At 42.0% G+C, this 17,971-nt stretch overlaps 1 protein-coding gene across 2 annotated transcripts; it reads left to right on the forward strand.

The window, feature by feature from the left end:
• On the forward strand, window positions 1–16,143 carry LOC132765734 (zinc finger and SCAN domain-containing protein 31-like). 2 transcript variants are annotated; one of them, XM_067465367.1, is made up of 5 exons: window positions 1–187; window positions 5,048–5,189; window positions 7,551–7,966; window positions 12,462–12,588; window positions 14,937–16,143. In XM_067465367.1, the coding sequence occupies exons 2-5, from the start codon at window positions 5,069–5,071 to the stop codon at window positions 15,773–15,775; spliced, it is 1,503 nt and encodes a 500-aa protein (XP_067321468.1). In that variant the 5' UTR covers window positions 1–187; window positions 5,048–5,068; the 3' UTR covers window positions 15,776–16,143. The 2 variants fall into 2 exon arrangements, with proteins under 2 accessions (XP_067321468.1, XP_067321467.1); XM_067465366.1 differs by having other exon boundaries at window positions 2–187; window positions 5,043–5,189.
• Window positions 16,144–17,971: the final 1,828 nt, after the last annotated feature.

The following is a 17,971-nucleotide window of genomic DNA, read 5'->3' on the forward strand; positions in this document are numbered from 1 at the left end:
TCTTTTCCCATCTGCTCCTAATGAGTTAAAATAAACGAGCCTCTTCCTAGACCAGCCTTTATGGAAGGGAAGAGGGTGGCTTGAAACCCTTCCTTTCCTAGCCTTTATTACCCTCTCCTGCAAGGAAGGCAATCTGGTTTTTCCAGGCTGAGCAGATTTGGGGAAGCTTTGCTGCCAGTGCATTCAGGTGAGTCCAAGGAAGGGGAGAGGAAGAAGGCACATCCAGACAAAGGTAGGACTGGGAAGAAAAAAAAGAAAGACCAGGATGCAATTCAATTAATGTTGCACCAAATTAAATATTTTTGCTACATACAGATCAGGATTGCTAAAATGCCTAAATGGTGGATCACAGGAGTTTAGAGGCCTCAAAGTATCCATGTTGTTGTTGTTGTTGTTGTAGTTGTTGTTTGCCTTTTCCTCTTTCCGAGTCTGAACCACTTCTACGTTGCCAAATAATCCATATTAGCAAAGCAGATCATCCACATTTTCTGCTTTGAAATGGATTATTTGAGTCTACACTGCCATATAATCCAGTTCAAAAATGATAATATGGATTTGAGTCCCCGTTGGGGAGATGGTGCCGGGGTATTAAATAAAGATTATTATTATCATTATTATTATTGACACAAAAGCACAGTATGCCACAGGAAACGAGATCTATATGCTGGATTTCGTATCACAAAATCACAAGTTGAACACTTCCCAAGTGTCTAGGACTGTGTGATGTATTTTCGAATGAATTATTATTATTATTATTTAGTATGGCAGTGCAGAAGTGGCCTAAGTGTCTAGATCCAGGGAAATCATGCAACCCCTCTATTCTGCCTTGGTTAGACCACACCTGGAATACTATGTCCAATTCTGGGCACCACAATTTATTTATTTACTTATTTACTGTATTTGTATACCGCCCTTCTCAGCCCCCAGGCGACTTAGGACGGTGTACAACGATTTGATGCCCCAAAACACCATGAAACATTTTAAAACATTACCGCATAATATAAAACCATAATAAGAATATTAAAACAGAGATCATTTGCGTCTCTTAATAAAAAACATTGTCCCATCTCGTCATCCAGTCGTTCCAGTTCCTATGTCTTTTACCTTGCATTTTGAAACACTTGCTCAAACAACCAAGTCTTGACGCCTTTCCCGGAATGTTAAGAGGGTGGGGGCAATCTGATGTCCCTAGGAAGGGTGTTCCATAGCCGAGGGGCCATCACTGAGAAGGCCCTGTCTCTCATCCCCACTAAACGTGTTTGTGGCGCAGGCAGGATCGAGAGCAGGGCCTCCCCGAACAATCTTAAAGTCCTGGCAGGGTCATAAGGGAAGATGCGTTCAGACAGGTAAGTTGGGCTGAAGGGAGATATGGATAAGCAGGAATGTGTCCAGAGGAGGGCGACTGAAATGATCAAGGGTCTGGAGAACAAGCCCTATGAGGAGCGGCTTAAAGAGCTGGGCATGTTTAGCCTGAAGAAGAGAAGGCTGAGTGGAGACATGATGAAGCCATGGATAAATATATGAGAGGAAGTCACAGGGAGGAGGGAGCAAGTTTGTTTTCTTCTGCCCTGGAGACTAGGACGCGGAACAATGGCTTCAAACTACAAGAAAGGAGATTCGACCTGAACATGAGGAAGAACATTCTGACTGTGAGAGCTGTTCAGGAGTGGAACTCTCTGCCCTGGAGTGTGGCAGAGGCCCCTTCTTTGGAGGCTTTTAAACAGAGGCTGGATGGCCATCTGTCAGGGGTGCTTTGAATGCGATTTCCCTGCTTCTTGGAGGAATGGTGTTGGACTAGATGGCCCGTGAGGTCTCTTCCAACTCTATGATTCTGAGTGTGACTTGCCCAAGGCAATCCATTGGGGATTTGAAACCAGAGCCCAAAGTATTTTAGAATGCATCTACACTGTAGGATTAATGTAGTTTGAGACCACTTCAGTGCTATTTTATTTTATTTTTTCATGTCAAGAGCAACTTGAGAAACTGCAAATCGTTTCTGGTGTGAGAGGATTGGCCGTCTGCAAGGACGTTACCCAGGGGATGCCTGAATATTTTGATGTTTTATCATCCTTGCAGGAGGCTCCTCTCTTGATGGGGAGCTAGAGCTAACAGAAGGAGCTCAACTCACTCTCTTGGATTCAAACCACTGACCTATTGGTCAGCAGTCCTGCCAGCACAACTAATTGCACCACCGTGGGCTATGGGTTCATTGGAGTGGTAATTTCACAAGGTCTTTTGCCTTCTCTGTCAAACAGTGCCGGTGCCTCACCAAACTCCAAATCCCAGAATTCCATAGTATTGAGTCATGGCAATTAAAGTAGTGCAAAACTGCATTAACTACAGAGAGTAGATGTCCTTTTGTTACTGATTTGTTTTCCTGGCAAGATTTGTCCGGAAGAGATTACTTTTGCTTGTCTCTGGCTGAACGGGAATTTGAACCCAGGTCTTTCAGGGTGATTCAGGGTGCATTAGGGTGATTCAGAAAGTTGCATTAGATAGACCACCTCAGCTCTAGTTTCTGATACAGAATATATGCCATCCAGTAGTCTCCATCAGCTCGCCCACAGAAAACCATATTTAATAATCTAGAGTTGATGTGGTAGTTGTAATCTTTTGTGGGTAATCAGTCTCTCCCTTCCCAACCCATATATATATGTGTGTGTGTGTGTGTGTGTGTGTGTGTGTATTTGTCAAATCTGAAATTTGTTTGTTTTGTTTTAAGTCATAGGTCTGTGATGAATTGTTTTAAACATTGTATCTGTTTTTTATGTATGTTGAGATAGTAGTGATAATAATAATGTTACATTTGATCACAAATTGCATTATTTAGTTAAATGCTGATTTCCTTAAAAAGATTATTACAGTACAATTAGTCTCCTAATACATACATCATATTGCCATTAATAAATTGGTATTAAATATTATTGCATGACTTTTTCCTTCTCCAGATCTTTTCCCCTTACAATAAGTCCTATTTACACATGCCATATAATGCATAACTGCACAATATGAGTGTAGTCCAGGGATGGGCAAACTCAGGCCCGCAGGCCGGATGTGGCCCTTGCGCTCTTTTCTCAGGCCTTCCTCTCTCTCACCATCCTATCCTTTCTTCCTTCTCTCTTTCCTCCTTCCCTTCCTCATTTCCTTCCTTCCCTCTTTCCTGTTTCTCCTTCCTTCCTTCCTTCCTTCCTTCCTTCCTTCCTTCCTTCCTTCCTTCCCTTCTTCCCTTTTCTCTTAACTTCCTTCCCTCTTTCCTCCCTCTTTCTCCTTCCACCCTTCACTTTCACCCTTCCTTCCTTCCTTCCTTCCTTCCTTCCTTCCTTCCTTCCTTCCTTCCTTCCTTCCCCTTTTTCTTAACTTCCTTCTCTCTTTCCTCCCTTCTTCCCTCTCTTTTTCCTTCCATCCTTTCCTTCCACCCTTTCATCCTTTCTTCCTTCTCTTTTCTCTTAACTTCCCTCTTTCCTCCCTCCTTCTCTCTCTCCTTCCACCCTTCACTTTCACCCTTTCATCCTTCCTTCCTTCCCCTTTTTCTTAACTTCCTTCTCTCTTTCCTCCCTTCTTCCCTCTCTTTCTCCTTCCATCCTTTCCTTCCACCTTTTCATCCTTCCTTCCTTCCCTTTTCTCTTAACTTCCTTCCCTCTTTCCTCCATCCTTTCTTCTCTCCCTCTTTCTCCTTCCACCCTTTCATCCTTCCTTCCTTCCATCCATCCATCCTTCCTTCCCCCTTTTCTTAACTTCCTTCTCTCTTTCCTCCCTTCTTCCCTCTCTTTCTCCTTCCATCCTTTCCTTCCATCCTTCCTTCCCTTTACTCTTCCTTCTCCCTTTCCTGCCACCTTCACTCTCTTTCTCCGTCCACCCTTTCATCCTTCCTTCCTTTCCTTTTCTCTTAACTTCCTTCCCTCTTTCCTCCATCCTTTCCTCTCTCCCTCTTTCTCCTTCCACCCTTCGATTCTACCCTTTCATCCTTCCTTCCCTTTTCTCTTAACTTCCTTCTCTCTTTCCTCCCTTCTTCCCTCTCTTTCTCCATCCACCCTTTCATCCTTCCTTCCCTTTACTTTTCCTTCTCTCTTTCCCCCCACCTTCACTTTCTTTCTCCTTCCACCCTTTTCCTGTGTGTCACATTTGGTTCAATTCCATCATTGGTGGAGCTCAGAATGCTCTTTGGTTGTAGGTGAACTATAAATCCCAGCAAGTACAACTCCCAAATGACAAAATCATTTTTTTGAGTGATGGTCACTCCTTGGGTTAGTAGGTGTCTTGTGTCCAAATTTGTCCAGTGGTTTTAGTTATGTTAATCCCACAAACAAACATTACATTTTTATTTATATAGACTAGCCGTCCCCTGCCATGCATTGCTGTGGCCAGTCTGTGTATATGTGTTTTGTGTGTGTATATATGCATATATGTGTGTATATATCATAGAATCATAGAATCAAAGAGTTGGAAGAGACCTCATGGGCCATCCAGTCCAACCCCCTGCCAAGAAGCAGGAATATTGCATTCAAATCACCCCTGACAGATGGCCATCCAGCCTCTGCTTAAAAGCTTCCAAAGAAGGAGCCTCCACCACACTCCAGGGCAGAGAGTTCCACTGCTGAACGGCTCTCACAGTCAGGAAGTTCTTCCTAATGTTCAGATGGAATCTCCTCTCTTGTAGTTTGAAGCCATTGTTCCTAGTCTCCAAGGAAGCAGAAAACAAGCTTGCTCCCTCCTCCCTGTGGCTTCCTCTCACATGTTTATATATTTGTGTATATGTGTATGTATATGTGTTTGTGTATATGTGGTTGTGTGCATGCGTTGTAATGTATTTTTTGGCTTTTTAAGTCCCTTCCATTGTGTTTTTCAGTACTTTTTTGAGTGATGATTACTGATTGGCCTGATAGGTACATTGTGTCCAAATTTGGTGTCAATTCATCCAGTGGTTTTTGAGTTATGATAATCCCACAAACGAACATGACATTTTTATTTATATAGATTGTCCTGTCTCTTATTTTAGTTTGAATGTGTTTCCTTCTTATATTCCAACCAATCTACTTTTGCAGTGTAGCCCAACTTGTTGCCGAAGGAAATGGCTTCTGTGGAGGATGGAAGAGAGTCGCCAGAAGGACTCCAGGAAAATGAAATGAAGATGGAGAGGATGGATCTGTTAGAGTCCGAACTTGGACAGGGCACTTCTTCCACCATCTTGGGTGAGGGCACCATGGAGTGGGAGGGACTCAACGAATTGGGCGTGATGAAACAAGAAAGGGAAAGGGATGTAGGAGTGTTAGTGGACCACAAGCTGAGCATGAGTCAGCAGTGATGCGGCACCTAGAAAGCCAATGTGATTCTTAGCGGCATCAATAGGAGTATAGTGTCTGGATCGAGGGAAGTTAAAATCCCTCTCTATTTTACTTTGGTCTGACCTCACCTGGGATAACCCTGTGTCCAGTTCTGGGCATCACAATTCAAGAAGGATATTGATCCTAAGCTGAAGCTGGAATATGTCCAGAGAATGACAACCAAAAGTACCAAAGGTTTGGAAGCCAATCCCTGTGAGTTATGGCTTAGGGAGCTGGGCACGTTTAGTCTGGAGAACAGAAGGCTGAGAGGGAGCATGAGAGCCATGTGTAAATATTGGAAGGGATACCTGGATCTATTACACTGTGATATAAAATCCAGATTATCTGCTTTGAACTGGATTATATTTATTTATTTACAACATTTAGATGCTGCCCTTCTCACCCCGAAGGGGGTGAGAAGGGCGGGGTACAAATACCTGAAATGAATAAATAAATAAATAAATATTTTAAAAATTTAATTATGAATACATAATTAAATGACTAAATAAATAATTAAATGAATGAATGAATAAATAAATAAATAAATAAATTTTTAATTGTTTTATATATTTTTATGATGTTTAAGCATTGAATTTTTGCTACTGTAAACCACTTTGAGTCGCCCGAGGGCTGAGAAAAGCGGTATATAAATGGAGTAAATAAATAAATTACAAGATATATATGCATACAATATATTATATTATTAGCATAGTACAATATCAGTAGTAAATAGTACTATATTTACCGGGATTGTGGCGCAGCTGGCTGAGTGTCAGCTGCATTAAGATCACTCTGACCAAAAGGTCATGAGTTCGAAGCCAGCCCGGGCTGGAGTGGGTGTCCAGCCATTGTGTAGCCCGTTGTCGACCTTTGCAACCCAAAAGACAGTTGCATCTGTCAAGTAGGAAAATAAGGTACCACCTTGTGTGGGAGGCTAAATTTAACTAATTTATGAGGCCATAAAGAAAAAAGACTCCGGGGAATGTGGAATGCGGAAGAACTTCATCGGTGTCGCTGATGGACGATGAAAAGCAGCAGCTCCCCTGGCGGCCAGAAAAAAAGTTAAATAGCCTTGGTGTATTTGTCTGTTAAATGTTGTTTGTCAAACTGGCATTGAATGTTTGCCATATGTGTGTTTACTGTAATCCGCCCTGAGTCCCCTGCGGGGTGAGAAGGGCGGAATATAAGAACTGTAAATAAATAAATAAATATATTGTACTATAACATTATATTGTAAAATATCAGTATTAAATATTACTATATTGTACTATACCACTATGTTGTAATATTATTAGTAATATTACATGTAGTATAAATATATAATTATAATATAATATTATTAGTAGTATTATATTGCATTACATTATAATATTATAAATATTATATGTATATATAATATATTATATTATTTTACATTATATGGCAGTGTAGACTCATATAATCCAGTTCAAAGCAGATAATGTGGATTATCTGCATTGATAATCTGGATTATATGGCAGTGTACATCCAGACGATGTCACATTGAGGCGGTGTAGGCTTGTTTTCTGCTGCTCTGGAGACTATGGCCCTTTCCACACAACTGAATAAAACCCCACATTATCTGCTTTGAACTGGGATATATGACAATGTGGACTCAGATATTCCAGTTCAAAGCAGATATTGTGGGTTTTTCTGCCTTGATGTTCTGGGTTATATGGCTGTATGGAAGGGTCCTAGGACACAATGGGGTGATGGATTCAAATTGTGGGAAAAAGAATTTCACCTTAGGAAGAACTTCCTGAGAGTAGGAGCTCTTCAGTAATGGAATATGTTTCTGCCTCAAACCTTTCTATGCTGCCATATAATCCAGGTTAGAATCCGTATTATTTACTTTGAAGTGGATTATATGAGTCTTCACTGCCATAAAATCCAGTTCAAAGCAGATAATCTGGATTTTATATGGCAGTGTAGAAGGGGCCCAAAGAGTGTCATGAAGTATTCTTTGAAAGTTTCAAAGCAGAAGCTGGATGGCCTTCTATAAGGAGTGCTTTGATTGTATTTTCCTGCAAGGCAGAATCGGGTTGGATTGGATGACTCTTGGAGTCTCTTCCAACCCTATGAGCGGGAGGAAAGGCTCTATCAGTGTTGGGAAGCACAATAGCAGCATTTCTTGGAGGACGTAGAGTCAGAATAACAGTGCACAAATGCAGGCCTCCTAGGGTCACACGACGGCTTTTCTGTCTCACTTAGGCCATCGACGTGGAGGAGAGACGTTAGCCCACTTTGTGCCAAACTTAAGGGAGGAGGCCCGGAAGACTGGTGACACCAACACCCTGGGAAGCGTCCAAGATGCGGAGGAAGAGGAGGAGGAGGATCTCCCAGAGGCTGACAGTCCAGAAGCCCATCGCCAGCTCTTCCGGCAGTTCTGTTTCCGAGAGGGCGAGGGTCCCCGGAGAGCTTGCCGTCGCCTTTGGGAGCTTTGCCACGGGTGGCTGGAGCCCGAGAGGCGCACCAAGGAGCAGATCCTGGAGCTGGTGGTCCTGGAACAGTTCCTGGTCCTTCTGCCCCACAGGATCCGGCACCGGGTGCAGGAAGGTGGGCCAGAGAACTGTGCCCAGGCTGTAGCCCTGGCAGAGAGCTTCCTGCTGGAGCCACCAGAGGAGCAGGTGAGAGAGCTGGAAGTTACCAGCATTATAGTATAAGGACACTTGGTGCAGTGTAGTGCAGGTGAATGACAGAAACATGTAAATATGGATGTAGTTAAAGATAGCCTTGCGATTGTGCAAGGCCTAAATGTTTTATATAGTGTGTGTGTCTGATGTTTCATAGTTTTATAATCTTAATGGTTTTAATCTATTGTCCTTGTTGTTTTGATAATAAATAATTAAAAACATGGATGTGGGACCAGGCCTTTGGGTAATCCTGCAGACTTGACGAGGACAATGACGACAATAGCTATGGAAACGGATTATGGACAAGCTGAATGGAGTCTAATTACAGAACTCGGCAAGACAATGGCCACCAGACTGGCTTTCTTTTCTAGTAGATTTTATTGTATTAATTCAACATTTTTAAGTATTTATAATTACTGTTTTTGTTGTATGCTGCATAGCCATGCCTATCACTATGTCTTATTTTCAGGGTGTGACTTATATTCCGCAAATGCTTAGAAATCCTGCAAGCGGACTCACATGGGTAAAAGAATGGATCTCATTAAAAAAAGAAAGAATTCTAACAATTGAAGGTTTTGACCTCAGATTTGGGTGGCACTCGTATCTTTGGTACAACCAAACACTAAAAGAAAAGAACTTCAACAATCACTTCATTAGATCAGCGTTAATAAAAATTTGGAATAAATACAAAATAAAAATGTATTCAAAAACGCCATTATGGGCATCACCATTAGAAGCGAAACAAAGACGATTGTTGGGATGGACCAAGTGGCCAATATACAAAGATGTATTAAAGAAAGAAAATAATGAACTAAAACTCAAGACGAGAGAGGAGATAAATACCCAATTTATAAATGTATCCTGGTTCCAATACTTACAACTCAAAGAATACTACAATTTGGACAGAAAAATAGGCTTTATGATAAAGGAAGATATATGGGACCAAATTTTAGGGAAAAAGAAAAAAAACATAACAACAATATATAACAAACTATTAGAGTGGGCTACTGAAAAAGAAATAATAAAAGAATGTATGATTAAATGGGCCAAAAATATAGGAAGACCAATACAATACAGAGAATGGGAACAAATTTGGAAAAAGAAGATTCGATATACTTATTCGACCGATATGCAAGAGAATTGGCTAAAGATATTTTATAGGTGGTACATGACACCACAAAAATTAGGCTTAATGTATGATACCGTAAGAAATAAATGTTGGAAATGTGAACTACATACAGGAACGTTTTACCACGCTTGGTGGACATGCCCCATGATCTGCACATATTGGAAAATGATAAAGCAAGAATGCGAAAGGATTTTAAAAACTAAGATACATATGAAACCAGAATATTTCCTACTGGGAATAACGGATGAGGAATTGGAACTAGATCAAAATAAGGATATTTTATTTAATTACTGTATTACAGCAGCAAGAATAGTTCTGGCAAAAAAATGGAAGCAGAAGGAAGTAGCCACAAAAGAGGAATGGACAAATAAGATGAAAGAAATCAAAGATATGGACAAATTGACGTTTGCATTAAAAGACTCATACGGAAAACCATTGAGAAGAACGGATTGGAAGCCATATGAGGAATACCTAAAGGAAGACCAAGAAAGGAAAGAAACAAAAAAGGAGGAAGAATGAATTTAGCAGAAAAAGGAAGAAAACAAAAAGATGGAACCAAGGAGAAGGAGATTATGGAAGTCAAATGTCCCCCTACACTTTCCCGCCCTCTTCCCCCCCCCCCCCCGATACCCCTTATACTCCCCGTATCTTCCTCCCCTAGCCCAATCTGCACCCCTTTACCCAACCCAATTTATCCCCCTAACAGCTCTCCTACTTTTACTCCTGACTTTACCCAACCCCCTCTATCCCTCCCCTCTTCATTTTTTTACCTATATACTTATATGAATATATCTCAATAAAAATTATTTTAAAAAAAAAAGAAATCCTGCTATGTCTTATTTTATGGGTATGTCTTATTTTCGGGGAAATAGGCTAATAATAATAATAATAATAATAATAATAATAATAATAATAATGCTTTTTTATAACCCACCCTATCTCCCCGAAGGGACTATTTTACACAAAATCAACCTGTAACATGCAATGTGAAAGGTGCCTGACTGCCAATGAACCTAAAGAAGTTTGTTACCATTCAAGTTCAAGAGTTCCAATAGGTAATGAAATATAATTGCAGTGGGCCCTCCACATCCACAAAAAAACCAAATCTTGAATTTGCCATTCAAAATAAGGCACACTGTTTTATTGTGTTGAATTGTAGGCATTGAATATGTGCTGGCTGGAAGCCGCCCTGAGTACCCTCAGGGGGTAAAAATATCTGAAATAAATAAATAAACGTGGTATTATTTCCCTCACTACTTTGCGGTTCCCTCACTACTTTGCGGTTTGCTTTTTGTGGACTCGCTGTTTTGTGGTTTTAAAAAATATATATGAATTTAAGTAGTGAGGGAATACTAAGTGTGTGTGAGAGAGAGAGAGAGGCACCTTGTCACTGCCTGGGCCTCTTGCCAAAGCTTCTTCTTCCTTCCTCACCCTCTTTACCTTCCTCTTCCTCCTCCTTGTCGCCGCCTGGGCCTCTTGCCGCCACGATCAAGGAGGCAGCAGAGGCATCGTGGGGTCCAAGCAGTAGCAAGAGGCCCCACCGGCGGCGAGGAGGAAGAGGAAGGTAAAGAGGGCGAGGAGGGATGGGGGCGTCCCTACTTCGTGGAATTTCACTTATCGCGGGTGGTCCTGGAATGTAATACCAGCGATGAGGGACCACTCTAAGTGCAATAAATAAATAAATAAACAATTGTATATAACAGCATAGTAAAACAGTGTGCCTTATTTTGAATGGCAAATTCAAGGTTTGTTTTAATGCAGTTTCTGTGGATGTGGAGGGCCCACTGCAATTATATTTCATTACATATTGGAACTCTTGAACTTGAATGGTAACAAACTTCTTCAGGTTCATTGGCAGTCAGGCACCTTTCACATTGCGTGTTACAGGTTGATTTTGTGTAAAATAGTCCCCTCGGGGAGATAGGGTGGGTTATAAAAAAGCATTATTGTTATTATTAGCCAATTTCCCCTAAAGTAAGACATACTCATAAAATAAGACGTAGCAGGATTTCTAAGCATTTGCGCAGTATAAGCCATACTCTGAAAATAAGATATGGTGATAGGCATGGTCTAATAAGCATACAAGGTCAGCTCCCCCTATCAGGTCCCGATCATTCTGTGCATACTGCAAGATGAGGCATAGAGGAAGACATAGAACATGAAAGTAAAAGTCTCCTCAGTGAAGTGAGGAGCAGCACGCTCTGCTTTAGGCATTGTGTGTCCCCAGGGGGAAGAAGTAAAGCTGTGGCTGCCATTTTACTCAGCACTGTGGGTCTCTCTCCCCCAGCACCAACCAGCAACACTCTGTGGGTCTCTCTCACCACCACCCCCCCCCCCAACAAATACCAGTAAAGCTGCTACTCACCAGCACTGACCAGTAACAGTCTGTGGGTCTCTTTGTAGCACAGTCTGTGCTACTAAGCCCAGAGAGATCATCCCATAAATGCAGATTGTTCTACCATCTTTATATATAATGTGTATGTTTGTGCTCGCAAAATTTGAAAGTAGTTGGTTGAATGACTTGACATTTTGACAAATGTTGCATTCCAATACGTCTGTGATTTTATAGTAAAATGAAATTTTGACACAATGGTGCATTAAAATACACGAGTGTATTTAGAGTAAAACTAGCAGTCCAGGAATTGACAAAGAGGTCACCAAAAATGAACCCAGCATCCACTCTTATGAACGTTGTCCAAAAGAAAATCTGTATTGCCCCTAACTACTCACAGCCTAGCTTTCATTTTACCTCAGCAGTATATGAAATGAAAACTGACTTCTAACAACCAAGCGCTGCAGAGCTTTCCTTTTATCTCAGCAGTATAAGAAATAACAATTTATCACAGAACAGCTTTCATTTTGCCTCAGCAGTAGAAAACATAACAACCAATCACTGTGCAGCTTTCCTTTTACCTCAGCAGTATAAGAAATACCAACCAATCACAGAGCAGCTATCATTTCCCCTCAGCAGTATAAGAAATGAAAGCTGACCTGTGATTGGTTGCTCTTGACAATGCGAATAGTACAGGGGAAGTCAGTGTGTTTGGGATTTTTAGCGCTGGCCATAGTACGAGTTTTAGGAATTGAATCGAGAGGAAGAAGAGCAGTACAATCGTCTCAACAACGGCAAAAACAATTAGATCTATAGTGAAGACCTATGTAGTTGCAATACTTGAACGTAAGGCAGAGTATTGAATTGAATTGAATTTTATTTACTTTCACATTCATTTCATATCAGACTGAGCCACAGCAAAGCATAGCTGGGTTTAGGTAGTACTTAATAAAATAAGCCGGTGGATAACACAAATACTCAAGCACCAAGCAGTGGGCCTTCTCCATGGATCCTTCCTTCTTTTTCAGGTACCAGGGACATTCAAGGAAGATGGCAGCAATTCTCTCAGTGCAGAGATGGGTTTACCAGATGCTTGGAAGAGGATGTCTCTCAGTTTGGTCAAACAGGAAAATGAAGGAGAGGTCACTCTTTTTGGTAATATTTAGGGTTTGCTTTCTGGGAATGCATTCTATGGGGATCTTGGAAGTACACGGTATTTCAAAATGATGGACCTAATGTAAAATTGCCATATTTGCAACCATGAATTGCCCATGAATGAAACTCCTACCTTTTGAAAGGGTGGGGCATAGAGTTTCAAATTACTATCCTTAGATGCCTCTCCAGCCTCAGTCATTTGCAAATATAAAGTCTAATGAGATGTTCTCCATTTGCAGAGTTATTTTTAAATTTGTTTCAGACTTACCAAATAAAATTCGATAACTTCATAATTCATTAAACTGTTTGTAACTTGTTGTGCAGTTGTTACATGTTGCCATTGTGAAATGTACTGCTTTGAAACCTTTTCCTTATGCATTTCGGCATGACAGAATTTTGGGAATGGGATGGCTTTTGAAATCATAACCTTTTGGGAAAAGGATGACCTTTGAGATCATAACCTTTTGGGGAGAGGATTATCTTTGTGATCATAACCTTTTGGGAAAAGAATTATCTTTGAGGTCATATCCTTTTGGGAAAAGGATGACCTTTGAGATCGTATCCTTTTGGGAAAAGGATGACCTTTGAGAACATAACCTTTTGGGAAAAGGATTATCTTTGAGATCATATCATTTTGGGAAAAAGATGACCTTTGAGATCATATCCTTTTGGGAAAAGGGTGACATTCAGGTCATATCCTTTTGGGAAAAGTATGACCTTTGAGATCATATCCTTTTGAGAAAAGGATGACATTTGAGATCATATCCTTTTGGGGAAAGGATGACCTTTGAGAACATAACCTTTTGGGAAAAGGATGACCTTTGAGATCATATCCTTTTGGGAAAAGGATGACTTTGAGATCATAATCTTTTGAGAAAAGGGTGACCTTTGAGATCATATCCTTTTGGGAAAAGGATGACCTTTGAGATTATAACCTTTTGGGAAAAGAATGACCTTTGAGATCATATCCTTTTGGGAAAAGGATGACTTTGAGATCATAACCTTTTGGGAAAAGGATTATCTTTGAGATCATATCCTTTTGGGAAAAGGATGACCTTTGAGATCATATCCTTTTGGGAAAAGGGTGACATTCAGGTCATATCCTTTTGGGAAAAGTATGACCTTTGAGATCATATCCTTTTGAGAAAAGGATGACATTTGAGATCATATCCTTTTGGGGAAAGGATGACCTTTGAGAACATATCCTTTTGGGAAAAGGATGACCTTTGAGATCATAACCTTTTGAGAAAAGGATGACATTTGAGATCATATACTTTTGGGAAAAGGATGACCTTTGAGATCATAACCTTTTGGGGAAAGGATGACCTTTGAGATCATAACCTTTTGGGAAAAGGATGACCTTTGAGATCATAACCTTTTGAGAAAAGGATGACCTTTGAGATCATATCCTTTTGGGAAAAGGATGACCTTTGAGATCATAACCTTTTGAGAAAAGGACGACATTTGAGATCATATCCTTTTGGGAAAAGGATGACCTTTGAGATCATATTCTTTTGGGAAAGGGATGACATTGAGATCATATTGTTTTGGGGAAAGAATGACCTTTCAGATCATAACTTTAGCCCACTAACTCTAAAAGGCTTCGGCCTACTCACTCTCCTCATGGCGATGCTAGCTTTGGCCCACTAACTAATAACAGGCTTTGGCCTTCAGTGCTTGAATCACACTGTTGTAATCAAAAATACCCAGTTAACTTTCAATATTTGTGAAAGTCTGCAGCCCCACCCACAACCTCAAGAAACATAGAGTAACGGGGGGGAAACTGCATACCAAAATCAACATATATACCGTAATACAGTATTACTTATTTATTTACAGTATTTATGTTCCGCCCTTCTCACCCCACAGGGGACTCAGAGTGGATTACAATGTACATATACATGGCAAACATTCAATGCCATAGACACACAACATATATAGACAGACACAGAGACAATTTAACATTCCAGCTTTTCTTGAGGTATTCTGGCCACCAGGGGAGCTGTCTCTTCACCGACCATTTGTGACACGGATGAAGTACTTCCTCATTCTTTGCATGCTTGCTGGATAGTTTTATGGCCTCGTAAATTAGTTACATTTGCCTCCCTGCATAAGCGGTACCTAAATTTCCCAATTGACAGATGTAACTGTCTTTCGGGCTGCAAAGGTCGACAGGAAGCTGCACAAATTGGTTGGACGCTCACTCCGACCCGGGCTTCAAACTCATGGCCTTTTGGTCAGTAGTGATCTTAATGCAGCTGACTCCCAGCCAGGCTTATTTCCAACAAGAATGGGGTTAGACTGGATGGCCGTTGGGTCCCTTCTGACACTGTTATTGTATGTTACAGGAGGTGACAAGAGGCTCCGCAGGGCAAAGGCAAGCCGGGGAGAAAATCCTGGGGAAGTGCAAGCCTACGGGACTTTTCCTGGAGACGACTCCTCTCACTTTGCTGACCGGAGTGAAGCAGCTTCCAATAGCAGAAAAGGAACTGGTCCCGACAAACCGTGGGTTCGAATAGGCAAGCGTGGTGTTCCGGAAAATAAAAACACTCGTTTGGCGGACAGACGGTACCAGTGCACCTTCTGTGAGAAGAGCTTTAAGCACCGGTCCACGCTGACGGTCCACCAGCGAACCCATACGGGTGAGCGGCCGTATACCTGCTCGCACTGCGAGAAAAGCTTCATGCACCGGTCCAATCTTATCGTTCACGAGAGAACCCACACGGGCGAGAAGCCCTACAAGTGCCTGGATTGCGGGAAGAGCTTTGGCCACCGCTCCAACCTGATTGCCCACGAGACGGTCCATGCGGCCGGGGCCCTGTACCAGTGCGTGGAGTGTGGCGAACGCTTCGAGCACCTATCCCACCTCAATGCCCACAAGCCGGTCCACTTGGAGGAGAAGCCCCACGAATGCACCGATTGTGGGAAGAGCTTCAAGCAGCGGTCGGCTCTCACAGACCACAAGCGCACCCACCGCGGGGAGAAGCCGCACAAGTGTTCCCAGTGTGGGAAGACCTTCAGCAAGCGGTCCGCCCTCATTGTCCACGAGAGAAGCCACGCGGGGGGAAAGCCCTACCACTGCTCAGATTGCGGGGAGAGCTTCAACGATAGGTCGGTTCTTGTGGCTCACGAGAGGATCCATGTTGGGGAGAGACTTTGCTCGCAGCTGGCTCCTTATTACACATAAGAGAGTCCAGATAGGCGAGATACTTCTTATTACACATAAGATAGATCCATACAGGAGAGAAGTACAAATACTTGTTCCTTAGTACACATAAGAGAACCCAGGCAGGAGAGAAGTATGAGTGCTTACCCTATATACTCATGGATAAGTCTAGAAATTGCTCGGTTCTGGCAACGAATGTCACATTGTTTGTATTGTTTGTTAAGAAATGAAGATGGTACTTCATTTCTTAACGAATGTCACGTGTAGGTTGTTTATATTGTTTGTTTCAGAACAGAGTAATTGTGGCAGCACCAGCTTTTTTAAAGGTCCTGCGTGGAAAACTCCCAGTTATCAAAAATAAACATCCTGATTGTTAATTGGTTCATCAATCATGCTTTTATGTTTGACTGTCTATATCGTAAAAGGTTCAATCTTTCAAGCTCATCTCCTAAACAGTCATAGAATCCTAGAGTTGGAAGAGACCTCATGGGTCATCCAGTCCAACCCCATTCTGCCAAGAAGCTGGAAAATCACATTCAAAGCACCCCTGACAGATGGCCAACCAGCCTCTGTTTCAAAGCCCACAGAGGAGGATCCTCCACCACACTCCAGGGCAGAGAGTTCCACTGCTGAACAGCTCTCAAGTCAGGAAGTTATTCCACATGTTCAGGTGGAATCTCCTGTCCTCATCCTAATCTCTGAGGCAGCAAAAAACAAGCCTGCTCCCTCCTCCTATGACTTCCCCTCACATTTATACATGGCCCTCATCATGTTTCCTCTCCGTCTTCTCTCCTGCAAGCTAAACATGCCCAGCTCTTTAAGTCGCTCCTTATAGGGCTTGTTCTCCAGAACCTTGATGTAGAACAAGGGACTAGGATGCAGAGCAATGGCTTCGAACTACAAGAAAGGAGATTCCACCTGAACATGAGGAAGAACTTCCTGACTGTGAGAGAGAGTTGTTCAGCAGCACATTTCTGTCCCCCAATTAATCCACAATGTGGGGGCCTTTTCCTATCCTCAGTTCAAGGGCTGCTGGATCTCGCTGCTCGGTTTTAACTTCCCAATGTGGTTGACCGAAATAGAACACATCTTTTTGGTTTGCGGCAAAAAAATGTCCAGTCCTAAATTAATATTATCAGTGATTTTTCCAAGGCCAGGGGATGGTTTGGACGTCACCATACGGCACTGTGTTGAGACGTGCAAGTGCATAAGAAGCAGGGGAGTTTTATTAGTCCTGAAAAGAAAAGGAGAATAGATGTCAAAAATAAGAAAAATAACACCTGGAATATTGTGTCCAATTCTGGGCAGCACAATTGAAGAGAGATATTGACAAGCTGGAATGTGTCCAGAGGAGGGTGACTAAAATGATCAAGGTTCTGGAGAACAACCCCTATAAGGAGTGGCTAAAAGAGCCGGTCATGTTTACCAGCAGAAAAGAAGGCTGAGAGGAGACATGATGAGGGCCATGTATAAATATGTGAGGAAGTCATAGGGAGGAGGGAGCAAGCTTGTTTTCTGCTGCTCTGGAGACTAGGACGCAATGGAACAATGGCTTCAAACTACAAGAAAGGAGATTCCATCTGAACATTAGGAAGAACTTCCTGACTGAGAGAGAGCAGTTCAGCAGTGGAACCCTCTGCCCCGGAGTGTAGTGGAAGCTTTGAAACAGAGGCTGGATGGCCATCTGTCGGGGGTGCTTTGAATGCGATTTTCCTGCTTCTTGGCAGAATGGGTTGGACTGGATGGCCCATCTCTTCCAACTCAAGGATTCTATGATTCTATGACCCTCAACTTAATTCAAAGTCATATAAAAATCCATAATTTGGGCCCCCAAACCTGCCCTCAACTTATACATGAGTGTATAGGGTACTCCTTGAAACACATTAGAGATTCTACACAGGAGAGAAGTTCAAAGGCTTGCTCTGTGTTACTTGTAAGAGAATCTGGAAAAGAAAAGAAAAAAGACCAAGAGGAAAGTGTCCACAACAGAACTCAATTCGTCAGCTTCTGAACTGTTGTATGACTGTGTAAACATATTTGTTTTACTGTAATAGAAAACAACATCAGAAAGGACATGGTTTAGATAGAGAAGACACAGAAGGAGGAAAAACCCGAGCCAACCACTTGGCTTTGAAGATGGGCCATGCAACCTGGGGGAATGTGGAACTTGTAGTGTGAAAAGTAACTTTCCCAGTGATTAGGAGGCCATAGCAACAT

This window comes from Anolis sagrei, chromosome 2, assembly GCF_037176765.1.
Source record: "Anolis sagrei isolate rAnoSag1 chromosome 2, rAnoSag1.mat, whole genome shotgun sequence".
NCBI lineage: Eukaryota > Metazoa > Chordata > Lepidosauria > Squamata > Dactyloidae > Anolis > Anolis sagrei.

Coding starts and splice junctions, on each gene's coding strand:
- LOC132765734 (XM_067465367.1), top strand. CDS start 5,069: ATGGCTTCTGTGGAGGATGGAAGAGAGTCGCCAGAAGGACTCCAGGAA. Junction 5,190..7,550: donor CACTTCTTCCACCATCTTGG/GTGAGGGCACCA, acceptor TGTCTCACTTAG/GCCATCGACGTGGAGGAGAG. Junction 12,589..14,936: donor AGGAGAGGTCACTCTTTTTG/GTAATATTTAGG, acceptor TGTATGTTACAG/GAGGTGACAAGAGGCTCCGC.